Source organism: Tasmannia lanceolata, unplaced genomic scaffold (assembly GCF_043159265.1).
Source record: "Tasmannia lanceolata isolate RefF3 unplaced genomic scaffold, GAP_Taslan_0.1 ptg000024l, whole genome shotgun sequence".
NCBI lineage: Eukaryota > Viridiplantae > Streptophyta > Magnoliopsida > Canellales > Winteraceae > Tasmannia > Tasmannia lanceolata.
In genome coordinates this window covers 13,639,624-13,652,690 of record NW_027518701.1, presented here as the reverse complement: position 1 = coordinate 13,652,690, position 13,067 = coordinate 13,639,624, and the positions used below count along the sequence as shown (strand labels likewise).

Here is a 13,067-nt window from a genome sequence, read left to right as displayed (position 1 = left end):
AATGGTTGAAATTTTTTTTAGGGGTTTTTGCAGAGGATTTTTCAGCCATTTGTTCTTGCAAAGGGAAAAAAATTTGATACCTCATTTCGAACTAGGTTTTCTTCATATCTAGGAGGTGTTTCTTCAACAAAAAGAATAAAAACTCTCATTAATCCCCAACTGTTTAATATCTTCATCTCTCATTTGAGTCCAAACTTGATTATTGGAACCAATAACAGCCATTTTGAATTTTGAGTCTGAGAATCAGTTTCAAACTCAAATGAGAGATAAAGAAATTAAACCATTGCGGACGGATTTTGTTAGAAATGACAGTATAAATGAAGAAAAGAAAAAAGGAATGATGGGTTTTGTTATTTGGCTTTTTTTTTCAGCGAAGCAAATTTATGGTTTTTTATCTTAATTTATGGTTTTGTATCTGAATTTTGACTGTGGTTTTTATTATCAAAAGGGACTACATAAGTTGTATAGAGCTAATGAATACTAACTTGTCGCAAAGTTTTGGGTAATCAATTGATGAACTCGACGCTAATAGGTTACTTTTGGACGAGGAGGGGAAAAATCCAAATGAGGGTGCTTTACTTTCTATTGATAACGAGGAGGGTTGTAGCTGTAACACTAGTACCCCTAGTAAAGAAGATGGTGAGAGTAATGTACTTAATGAACCATTTCTTAATCAGGAGTTTGACAATGCAGAAGCTGCGTACAAGTTTTATAATATTTATGGGTTGGCCACAGGTTTTGGTATACGGAAATCCAAGACCAACAAGTCGAAGACAAATCAAGAAATTAAATCGAGAAGATTTGTCTGTGCTAGACAAGGGTTCAGACATACTAAAGATAAGAGACAGATTGGAAAAGAAGTGAAGTTACGTAAAAGTGTAAGAAAGGGTTGTGAAGCGATGTTAGAGATTAAAAGGAGAAAATGACAAGTGGGTTGTGACTGCCTTTGAAGCCAAACATCGTCACGATCTCACCTCTCTTGCCAAAAGACAAATGCATCGTTCACATAATAAATTCGTTAAGAATGTGGTCTGTAAGAGTTTGACAGACAATCTCAGCGGACATGGGGTTCAACCTTGTAAAATTGCTAGGTTTATTAATACCACATCTCAAGCTAGTGCTGTCACAGCAAATCAAGTTGTGTCCCACGTGAGAGTACGCATGCGGAACAATTGGGGCAAGAAACATTCCTAGTAGTCCGACAATTCCATCAGAGACAAGCAGAAGACCCAAACTTCTATTTTGCAATGGATATGGATAACGAGGGGAACTTGCGATCCATGTTTTGGGCTGATTCACGGGCGAGGAATGCTTATCTGGCCTTCTCTGATGTAATTGTAATAGACGTGACCTATAGGACGAATAAGTTTCAGATGCCATTCGCACCATTCACTGGAGTTAACCATCATAGGTAGTCTACCCTATTCAGATGTGCGCTGCTAGCAAATGAGAGAGGAGAGACATTTACATGGTTATTTAATCAGTGGTTGCAATGTATGTTTGGTAAAGCTCCAGGTTGTATAACAACAGACATGGACATTGTTATGAGAAATGCAATTAGAACTGTTTTCCCAAACACGCCATAGATTTTGCAAATGGCATATACAGAGGCATCTAGTTGAGCATATTGCAGCTATGAGAGATTCTGACAATGACTTCAGTAAGGATTACAATAAGTGATATTACAAGAAATCCATACACGAATGTGGTAAAGAATAGAACAAATTTGAGCAGAAATATGCGATTGATGAAAACAATTGGCTAGGTAAAATGTAGCAGCTACGGAGTCATTGGGTGGCAGCTTATTTTAGGGACACTTTCACTGTTGGCATGTCTTCCAATTCACGTAGCGAAAGCATGAACTCATTATTTGATGGATTTGTTAATCAAAGCACTACTTTATAAGAATTCATCGAACAATATGATAAGGCACTTGATGATCGTCGAAAAAAAGAAGCTGAAGAAGATTTCAAGACAAAATCTTCAAAAGCAGTATTATTGTCTTCAATAAACAAATTGGAAGCACAGGCTGGAAAATGTTATACGAGGTCAATATATAAAGTGGAAAGTGACTAGTCGGTCCCCTAGAGAAGCTTCTCTAGTCCTCCCACATTAAAAAACCGTCAGATCAACTCCTTAGTGATCTCAGTCGTCCCTATCTTATAAAAAGAAACAATACGTTCGAGCACCTCTCTCTCTCGACACTAGGTTTTCTCTCTCACTTGAATCTATGGTTTCAGAAGCTCTGCGAAGGAGAAGCTACACTCGACGGAGAAGAGATACCCTCGACTCTTCCTCTTTCAACATAAGCTACACTCGACGGAGAGATCACTAAGCTACACTCGAGTGTAGCTTATGTCGAAACGAGAAGTAGTAGAAGGTATCTCTTCTCTGTCGAGTGTAGCTTCTCCGTCGCAAAGCTTCTGAAACCCTAATTTCGAGCAAGAGAGAAAAACCAGTGTCAAGGTCGAGAGAGAGAGAGAGAGAGACGAAGAGGCGCTCGAGGGTATCGTTCCTTATTATAAGATAGGGACGGCTGAGATCACTAAGGAGATGATCCGACGATTTTTAATGTGAGAGGACTAGAGAATCTTGTCTAGGGGACCGACTAGTCACTTTGTTCTATATATATATATCATATAATATTTTCTAGCTTGTGCTTCCAATTTATTCCTTGAAGACAATAATACTGTGTTTGAAGATTTTATCATTAAATCTTCTTCAGCTTCTTTTTTTTAACAATCAGCAAGTGCCTTATCATATTGTTCGATGAATTCTTGTAGAATAGTGCTTTGATTAACAAATCCATCAAAGAATGAGTTCACGCTTTCGCTACGTGAACTGGAAGACATGCCAGCAGTAAAAATGTCCCTAAAATAAGCTGTCAACCTGTCACCCAATGACTCTGTAGGTGCCACATTTTATGTAGCCAATTGTTTTCATCAATCGCATATTTCTGCTCAAATTTGTTTCATTCTTCCTCACATTCGTGTATGGCTTTCTAGTAATACCACTTATTGTAATCCTTACTGAAGTTACTATCAAAATCTCTCATAGCTGCAATATACTCAACCAGATACCTCTGTATGTGCCATTTGCAAAACCTATGACGTGAGTCTAGGAAAACATTTCTAGTTGCATTTCTCAAAGCAATGTCCATATCTGTTATTATACAACCCGGAGCTTTACCAAACATACATTTCAACCAATGATTAAATAATCATGTAAATATCTCCTCTCTCTCATATGCTAGCAGTGCACATCCTAATAGGGTAGACTGCCTATGATGGTCAACTCTAGTGAATGGTACGAATGACATCTGAAATCTATTCGTCCTGTAGGTCACGTCGAAAACAATTACATCAGAGAAGACCAGATAAGCATTCCTCGCCCGTGAATCGGCCCAAAACATGGATCGCAAGTTCCCCTTGTTATCCATCTCCACCGCAAAATATAAGTTTAGGTCATCTGCTTGTCTCTGATGAAACAGTCGGACTACTAGGAATGCTTCTTGCCCCCATATTGCGTACTCTCACGTGAGACACAACTTGATTTGCTGTGACAGCACTAGCTTGAGATGTGGTATTAATAAGTCTAGCAATTTTACAAGGTTAAACCCCATGGCCGCTGAGACTGTCTATCAAACTCTTACAGACCACATTCTTAACGAATTTATTATGTGAACTATGCATTTGTCTTTTGACAGGAGAAGTGTGATCGTGACAATGTTTGGCTTCAAAGGCAGTCACAACCCACTTGTTATTTCTCTTTTTCATCTCCAGCATCGCTTCACAACCCTCTCTTACACTTCTACGCAACTTCACTTCTTTTCCAATCTGTCTCTTATCTTTGGTATTTCTGTCTAGCGCAGACAAATCCCCTCGATATAATTTCCTGATTTGTCTTCGAGTTATTGGTCTTGGATTTCCATATACCAAAACCTGTGGCAAACCCATAAAGATTATAAAACTTGCACGCAGCTTCTGTATTGTTGTCAAAATCCTGATTAAGTAAGAGTTCCTTAAGTACATTACTCTCACCATCATCTTTACTAGGGGTACTAGTGTTACCACTACAGCCCTCATCGTTATCAATAGAAAGTAAAGCACCCTCATTTGGGTTTTCCCCCTCCTCATCCAAAAGTAACCTATTAGCGTCGATTTCATCTATTAATAACCCAAAACTTTGTGACAAGTTAGTATCCATCAGCTCTATACAAGTTCTGTAGTCCCTTTTAATAAGGAAAACCACAGTCAAAATTCAGATATAGAAAACCATAAATTAAAATTAAAAAAAACCATAAATTTGCTTCTCTGAAAAAAAAGGCCAAATAACAAAACCCATCATTCTTTCATTCTTTTCTTCATTTATAAGGTCATTTCTAACAAAACCCGTCCCCAAATGTTTAATTTCTTCACCTCTCATTTGAGTTTGAAAGTGATTATTGGACTCAAAATTCAAAATTGTTATTATTGGTTCTAATAGTCAGGTTTGGACTCAAATGAGAGATGAAGAGATTAAACAGTTGGGATTAATGAGTCTTTGTCCTTTTATTTGAAGAAACACCTTCTAGATATGAAGAAAACCTAGCTCGAAATGAGATATGAAAAAAATTTCCTTTGCCAGAAAAAAAAGGCTGAAAATCCTTTGCAAAAACCCCTAAAAAATTTCATCCATTTTTCGGGTTTTAGATGAGTATTTTCAGCTACTTTTGCAAAAAAACGCCCCACAATTCATATTTGTTAACACTCTCAAAATGCCCAAATCACAACCATATCTGTTAACACTCTAGCAAAAGAAGAAAATGCAATTTCTTAAGACCAAACTATCCTATTAGGTTGAATACCATACCCAGTAAAAACAAAATCAGTTGATGTCGCTAATTTCAATCGACAAACCCTTGAAGAATACCAAAATAACTCGAGCAACCCTAGCTTCTTCATTGCCGAAACCCTTGCTGTCGAGCAAAACAGATGTTATAGTTGATGTCGAGCAACCAGTGTCGAGCAAAACAGAGGTTATAGTTGATGTCGCTGATTTCAATCGAGAAACCCTTGAAGAATACCAAAATCTCCTCGAGCAACCCTAGCTTCTTCCTTACCGAAACCCTTGATGTCGAGCGACAAATTCGAGAGAGAAAAACCAGTTGCCGAAACCCTAGCTTAAAGAAAGTCGAGATAAACCCTAGCTGAGAGAGAGAGAGAGAGAGCGAAACCAGTGTAGAGAGAGAGACTCAACGGAGGCTTCTCTTTCCGCGACATTTTTTTATTCGTACGACTGAGATCACTAAGGAGTTGATCCGACGGTTTTTAATGTAAGAGGACCAGAGAAGCTTCTCTAGGGGACAGACTAGAGTCACTTTCCTCACACACAAACACACACACACACACACACACACACACACACACACACACATACATATATATATATATATATATATATATATATATATATATTCAATGGCACGTTTAACAAATATATTGAAGTGTCGCATACACATATCAATACGTTTAACAGATATATTGATATGTATATATCAATAACCAACATCGGGCCCATTACAATAGCACTTACTGCACCAAAATATTAATATCGGACTCAAACCCTAAATAACCAACCAAAGAGTATCAAAATAAATAATGTAACCAAATAAATTGATGTACATCAAAATTGCACAAAAGATAGTTTTGTCCAAATAAGAGTGCCAAGATGTGCCAACAAATTGACGGCAACTTTTATAAAACGACAATGTTGCATGCTTCCGCAAATTAGAAGAATATAAAATAATAGTAACACCCAAAAACAATATGGAAATTAAACTGGGGTCGCTTTCACAAAAACCTATCTTGGAATGTACTGGGCAAGTTTTTACAGTTACACACCCAAGAACAACATCAAGCAATCAGTTTATGAAATCATTTCTGATAAGAAAGTTTGAAAATAGAAGTGCAAGATCATAATCATTGTTTTAAATTTCGGCCGAAATCCAAAATTTCGGATTTAGGTTGGGTCCGAAATCTGAAAATTTCGGATTTCGTTTTGGATTTCAGCCGAAATTTGGTCATTTTGACCACAATTGTAAAATTTCCATGCTCATAACTACTTAAACAGAGATTATACTTATCAATTGAAAATATCATTGGGTTCAGGAAGGGTATCTCACCAGAAAATCATCCTCCCACTTCTCGGAGAAATCGGACAGAACATCATCACGAACTTTACCGGGGTTTTGAGCTATAGCTGCTAGAGCTGCAAATTGTTCTGTCATGTTTGTAGCTGATTTGTACTCATGCAATGACAGTTCAATGATCTCTGGATCTTCCAATAGGGTGAGATATGCTGAACACCAAATGGAAGAATGGTCAATAATACATTCCATATCCACCTTTCAGATTACAACATTAAGGCCCTGTTCGTTTGAGGTTGTGACAACTGACAACCAATTGTTAGGCCCAAGCCTATTATCGGCCTCAAATTTAAATGTAATTTGGGGCCCAATAATAGCATTTGGGCTCACAATCGGTTGTCACAATCTCAAACGAACAGAAAATAAGGAAGTACAACCCGTACCAAGAGCAATGTTCTTTAGAGCACGCCTCGCCATGTTAGAATGGTCAAACACAAAAGGTTCTGCGCTTCTATGGTTTTTAACCTGGAAGCATAGGGCCGCAAGTTAACTCCATGAATGAAATATACTAATAAAAAAAGAAGAATAAATTCTGGCTTGTGATACTAAATTGGAAATTATTATATAAATTCATGAAGAAAAGACACCTGAGATCTTTTAGAAATAGAACATGGCATTGCAAGACAAGAAGCTCACCTAGTGGTTGTACAGATGATAGAACCATTGAGTGAAATATGATTCGGGATCTTATTTTATTTTATTTTATTTTGAATGGCTTCGGGATTTGATTTTATATGTAATACGAAGTTGTATTTTAGAGAAATCTATATGGTTGTAACTTGCGAGCACAAAAATAATTAAGTTCTAAGTTCCAACTTCCAAATTTTCAACCATCAAAATAAGAAAGCCCGGGCCTAGTGACTCGACTCAACTCGTAAGATTCTTATTTTTTTGAGTCGACTCCCACCGACTCATTCGAGCCACCAGACGACTCAGATGAGTCTTCATCAGAGGCGAGTCGCATGGTCACCCATGAGACTCGCCTCGAAAGCCCGTCGACTCGACTTAGTCGACTTGACTCAGGAGCTGACTCGTACGAGTCGTAAGAGTTTGACAACTATGAATACATGTGTAATAAGAGTACTTTCACAGTTTTCCTTAAATAATGAGCAAAAGATTTATGCCCCAACCTATACCATTTCCATAGAGAAAAATATCAGATGGCCTACCGTGCTAAGAAATTCTGTTTTCAGTTGAAGAGCAAGCTGCTTTCTGACAAAAGAGCGAACGGCATGAACAGCGTCAGGATCAGCAACTTCCATCATGTCCATAATCTCCCCCTCGCCAGGCAATGTAATTGCCTTTGCAATGAATTCCTAAAAAATAAAGCAAATAGGACATATTTAGTGTGTATCAATTTGAGTAGAAACCAAGATGATTAAGGCAGAAATTACTTTACTTTATCCAAGCTAGAGTCACTAAGTATGCTTTTAAGACCATCCACGAACTTTGGGTTCAAAACCAGTGATTTGTTTTGCTGGTAATCAGCTACAAGACTAAGCATCAGTTTCCTTGCTAATACCTGTCCTGCCTCCCACCTAAAACATGAAAAATTCAGCCCTTAAATAGTTATTTTAGCGCGATTTTAGCGCAATATTTTGATGAAACAACGATATATTATATTTTTTTCTCAATTTATATATTATTTGTATATTTCTAAATAAATTTATTTTATTATCTTTTCTGATATAAACCCAAAAAATGAAAAAAAAAAAATTTAACATATCCCAATATTTTCCCTTGCCGAGAAATTCTGGAGAATGATATTTGTGGCATAGCTTCTAATCGGTGAGAAAAAGGAAAGACAAACTTTATTTGGAAGGCGTACCGATTGAATTCATCTGAATCATGTGCAAGTAGGAAAAACAAGTCGTTGTCTGTTAGATCAGAAGTCAGACGGATGGGCGCACTATAACCACGCAAGATAGATGGAATTGGCCGCTCAGTTACATCACAGAAAACAAATTCTTCTTCCTCCTGATTAATACCAATACCCAATTTAAATTAATATCATTAGAGACTGAATATGTGGTATAATTCTCTAATCAGATTAGAATATACCTGACTGAAAGAATGCCACAAATATCAAACCAAAAAAAAACGTAGGTATATGATCCTGGAATTTTTCACATATAAATCGCAGAAACCCCTTGAATATTATCACTTTTGGGCAAAAAAGAGGAAGCTAATATGATCCTTAAGTAGGTATATCTTGACTTTCTGATTTATAAAAGTAAAAAATACAAGAAAAACATAATTAATATGCTCAGAAGGAACCTTTGAAGTTTGAATGCCCACCCAAAAAATAAGTAGGCTTTGAAATCTATAACTAATTAAATTAGCATCATATCTAGAATATATTATGACAACAGGACTACATGAACCAAGTCTAAGATATCTTGATGGGGACGATTGTAGGGCCACATTTTTTTTTTTAAGTGTGTTTTAGGTGTCTTAAGTCCTTTACGTTATAGTGGGGCTATTAGTCTTTTTAGTTTTTAATTTTTACATCAAAATAGCTTAAGTTATTTGAGTTATGTATGTTTTAAAGAGGTCCCACATGTGAATTACGGAATTTTTAAGTAGGCAGCAAGTAGGGGGTAGTTTGGTCCAAAGGTATTGTTTTTTTTTAGGGTTTGAGAAAGTTCTAGCTCTCTTCTTCTTTCTTATATATTGTAAGGCTTCGGGCACTTCTCAAAAAGAATGCTATGTTAAGTGATGATGAATGAAAAAGATTTGAAGTTTTTTGTCTCTTAATTGGATGTGATGTCTACGTCTTGCAATGGTGCGATGCCTTGATCTTCCCTAAGGTGTGATGCCTAGGAACCCCATGGTGTGATGTCTTGGGTTTTGGTAGGTGAGATACTAACCTTGCTATATACTTCTTTCTATTTATCTCTTTCATGCATCTTTTTTCTAATTTTCCCATAAATCACCTTCTCATAAATCCAAAACTAATCTTGTAGTTTTCTTTTCCACCTATCTTCTAGCCTAAACCCCTAGAATACCCATAAAAAAATTTCTCCAACTTATAAACACCATTCAAACCCATTAATGCCTTGTGCCCTTTTCGTTTTTTATAAAAAGTAATATTACACCTCCCGGCATATGTCTACACCACCTCAAACCTTTCCTAAACCCCGTAAAATTATTTCCCCAACCTAAACACCTATTTTAGGAGCCAAAACCCTAATTTTCAGACACCTTTTTTTCACCCCAACGTCCCTTTCAAAAAATTGTTCTTCATCGGATTTGATATCGGAGCAGAATATTATTTCAACTTTCGATCGTCCTACATCAATTTGGTATCAGATTTCAGGGTGGAAACATGTCGTTTAGATTCACAGAAGATCGAATAATTGAATTGTCGGAAGGCTTGAATGCCAAATTTGACAAGTTGCTATCCCACTTGGATTGTGTGGGACATATTTACCAAGATCTTCATGCATGTCCTCTAGCCGTAGAGACTTCGCAGATTGCACAAAGTCAAGAGATCTTGCGGAACAACCTTTGTTGATACCTTCTTTCGAGAGTACAAAATTACAGCAACAGACCAGAGCCACTATCATGGTACAAAGTTGATTTTGACGATACTTAGCTCATAAGTAATTAAGTATTACATAAGGATTCAAAAAGCAATTGTCATCCTTCAAAGCTTTGTCCGACAGAAATTAATTCGTGAACATTATATGAGAATCAAGATAGCAACAACTGTCATACAACACGCTTGGAAGAGGAAAGTCGCTCGACGTAGTCAGCAGAAGCTTCAGATTACACCAAGAAAGTCAACGATCGTAATGTTTGGATCCTTGCCAAATTTTTACTACTTGCTCGTGGATACGCAAGTAGAAGCCTACAGACTTATGGAAGCAGAAGAACCAAGTTTCTCTTTGCCTAAGCTGACACATCATCAGGAGTACATCGAAAGTGTACCTATTGATCGCACTGCTTCAAACCAACGACGTGATTGCTCAAAGCTACTTGTGCATTGGAAATACCTAGTTCATTGGAAAGGACAACCGTATAAGACATGTGTGAAGATTCCAATTGAAGAACTTTTACTCTCATGCCAATCAATACATTTGACGGGGTCGAATCTTTTCAAGCAGGGGAGAATGATGGGTACCATTGTAAGGCCATATTTTATTTTTATTTTTATTTTTAAGTGTGTTTTAGGTGTCTTTAAAGTCCTTTAAGCTATAGTAGCGGTATTAAAGCCTTCCTACATCAAAATAGCTTAAGTTCTTTGAGTTATGTATGTTTTAAAGATTTCCCACATGTGTATTACGGGATTTTTTAAGTAGGAAGCAAGTAAGAGGGTAGTTTGGTCCAAATGTATTGTATTTTTTAGGGTCTGAGAAAGTTCTAGTGCTCTTCTTCTTTCTTATATGTTGTAAGCCTTAGGGAACTTCTCAAAAAGAAGGCTATGTTATGTGATGATGAATGAAAAAGATTTGAAGTTTTTTTTCTCTTATGTGGATGTGAAGTCTTCCCTAAGGTGTGATGCCTAAGAACCCCATTGTGTGATGCCTTGGGTTTTGGTTGGTGAGATTCTGACCTTGCTATTTATCTCTTTCATACATCTTTTTTCTAGTTTTTCCCGTAAATCACCTTACCGGAAACCCTAAACTTATCTTGTAGTTTTCTTTTTCACCTATCTTCTGCCCAAAACCTCTAGAATACACATAAAAAAATTTCTCCAACTTATAAACACCATGCAAACCCATTAATGCGTTGTGCCCTTTTCTTTTTTCCCAAAAAGTAATTTTACACGTCCCGTCATCCTTCGAAAGTTTCCCAGCATATGTCTGCACCACCTCAAACCTATCCGAAACCCCGTAGAATTATTTCCCCAACCTAAACACCTATTTTAGGAACGAAACTCCTAATTTTCAGACACTTTTTTTCACCCCAACGTCCCTTTCAAAAAATTGTCTTTCATCGGATTTGATATCAGAGCAAAATATTATTTCAACTTTCGATTGTCCTGCATCATATATGTAGTGCTGAAATATACAAAATCGAAATGTCTCCATAACAAATCACAAAAAAAAAAGAAAAAAAAGAAATGGCACTTATTAATGATACTTCCATAAAATTTACCATTATGACCGACTGGACCTCAATTGCCTTAGAACAAATTGAATTGTTACCATGAAATTTCTTAAAATAATCAAAACTGACCTTTGTGACTCGAAGAATAGTAGTGGAGACCGGTTGGCCATTGGTTGAAACCATCTGAAGCAATCCATCATGATATACGGAGGTGAGAGGCATGCCCATTCCTTTTGAGTTGAGGAGACCAACAGCCACAGGTATAAACATGGGTTCTTTCACAGGTTGGCAAGGGGTAGGCGGCACCTCTTGACTGTAATTCATCCACATGCAGGTCAAGCACTCACGGTGTACGTGAATAAACAACCAAGGAAATGCAATTATTTGATACTATTGAGAAATAGAGAGGCTCCATGAAAATATTGACTATTAAGTGTAAATGTTAGGAAAACTAGAAATCATTACCAAACTTGAGAAAGCAATTCCAAATCATCTTGAATGCCACAAACATGCAAAATATAAACTTTTAAATAATAACTTTCCCTTTCAATGGAAATGCATTTCCAATAGAGGTTTCCTTTATGAAAGACAAGAAAGAATGGTGATGAGAAAAGGATACAAAAATAGAAAGGGATAAGACAGCCCCACGAAAACAGGAAAAAATGGAAAAAAAATCGTTTCATGGAGAACCCTAAATACATAAAGTGTTTCCTTTCAATCCCCTCCCTTGTTGACTCATTTCCCATCTCATTAGCGCGCTCTTTTAGTGCTACATCAAAATTAAGCTTGTGGAGTCCATCTAGCAACAACTTTGTACATGACAATCCCTGACCATCAACCCGCCAAACCACGTCTGATAATGAATGATGATTATCCGCTGCAAACTGCCTCAATGTGAAACTATTCTTATCAAAGACCACCACCACCCCTTCGTTTCTCCCAAAACCTTCCACACAAAAACACAAAGAAAGCAAAAAAAAAAACCACAAACACCCCTTCCATTACATAAAACCCACACAAATGCATGCAATTGCAAGGCAATCTTCCAAAGGATTCACCATTCTTCCCAAAGATCCTAGAAGGCCAACCTAAGATGAGCTCTAAGTTGATACCCATGACATGTGATGCAACAGAAATTGAATAAAAATCAAAATTTTTGAACTTAAATTCAATCGAGAAGAAAACTAAGTACATACCTCAGTAACAGACAAGGAGAGCAGGATATGGTGTTGACTAAAAGAGAAGCAATATTCTAAAGAGTAAAACACCTTCCATAAACTTTAATTTTCGTAATTAATCAAGAACTGCCCAAAAATAGTGTCTTACATCAAATAAATAGACCTCGCCGCCAAAACACTTTCCTACAGACATAAACATCCTAGATTTTTCGTACACAATTTCTAACTATAAAACACTTCTAGAACAGTCCAAAACAAGCAACAATTCTTTCAAAAAAATAAAAAAAATTCCTAATTTAAAAAAAAAAAACCGAAATCTACTCTCTAATATAAATTAATAAAAAGTCAATCCTACGACCTCTGTTGTTAAAATCTTACGATTCAAATCGATTCGTGGGTTCAACGATTCAAATCGGACATAGAATCTTTTTTCGAAAAAATCTTATGATTCAAGTACGATTCTACTTTGAATCGTGCGATTTTTACGATTTTGATGATTCTGTCTGTTTTGGATTTTGAGAACTTATTGTGATTTCAAAATGAAAATCATTTCAAAATACTTTTTTATTGCTGACATTTCTTTACATGATGATTACTATAGATTTGAGTATGTACTTTGTTTACTGTTGTGATAAATTATATAATGA

General features: G+C 36.6%; 1 protein-coding gene across 1 annotated transcript in view; it reads right to left on the bottom strand.

Moving 5' to 3' along the window:
- Positions 1–13,067, bottom strand: part of LOC143857371 (Peptidase M1 family protein) — a 61,060-nt gene that overhangs the window by 14,614 nt on the left and 33,379 nt on the right. The window contains exons 24-29 of the mRNA XM_077367799.1: positions 11,372–11,555; positions 8,016–8,164; positions 7,587–7,725; positions 7,357–7,503; positions 6,571–6,652; positions 6,164–6,339 (exon numbers count right to left, since the gene is read on the bottom strand). Of these exons, the coding sequence (XP_077223914.1) occupies positions 6,164–6,339; positions 6,571–6,652; positions 7,357–7,503; positions 7,587–7,725; positions 8,016–8,164; positions 11,372–11,555 (877 nt within the window). The remainder of the gene's footprint in view (positions 1–6,163; positions 6,340–6,570; positions 6,653–7,356; positions 7,504–7,586; positions 7,726–8,015; positions 8,165–11,371; positions 11,556–13,067) is intronic.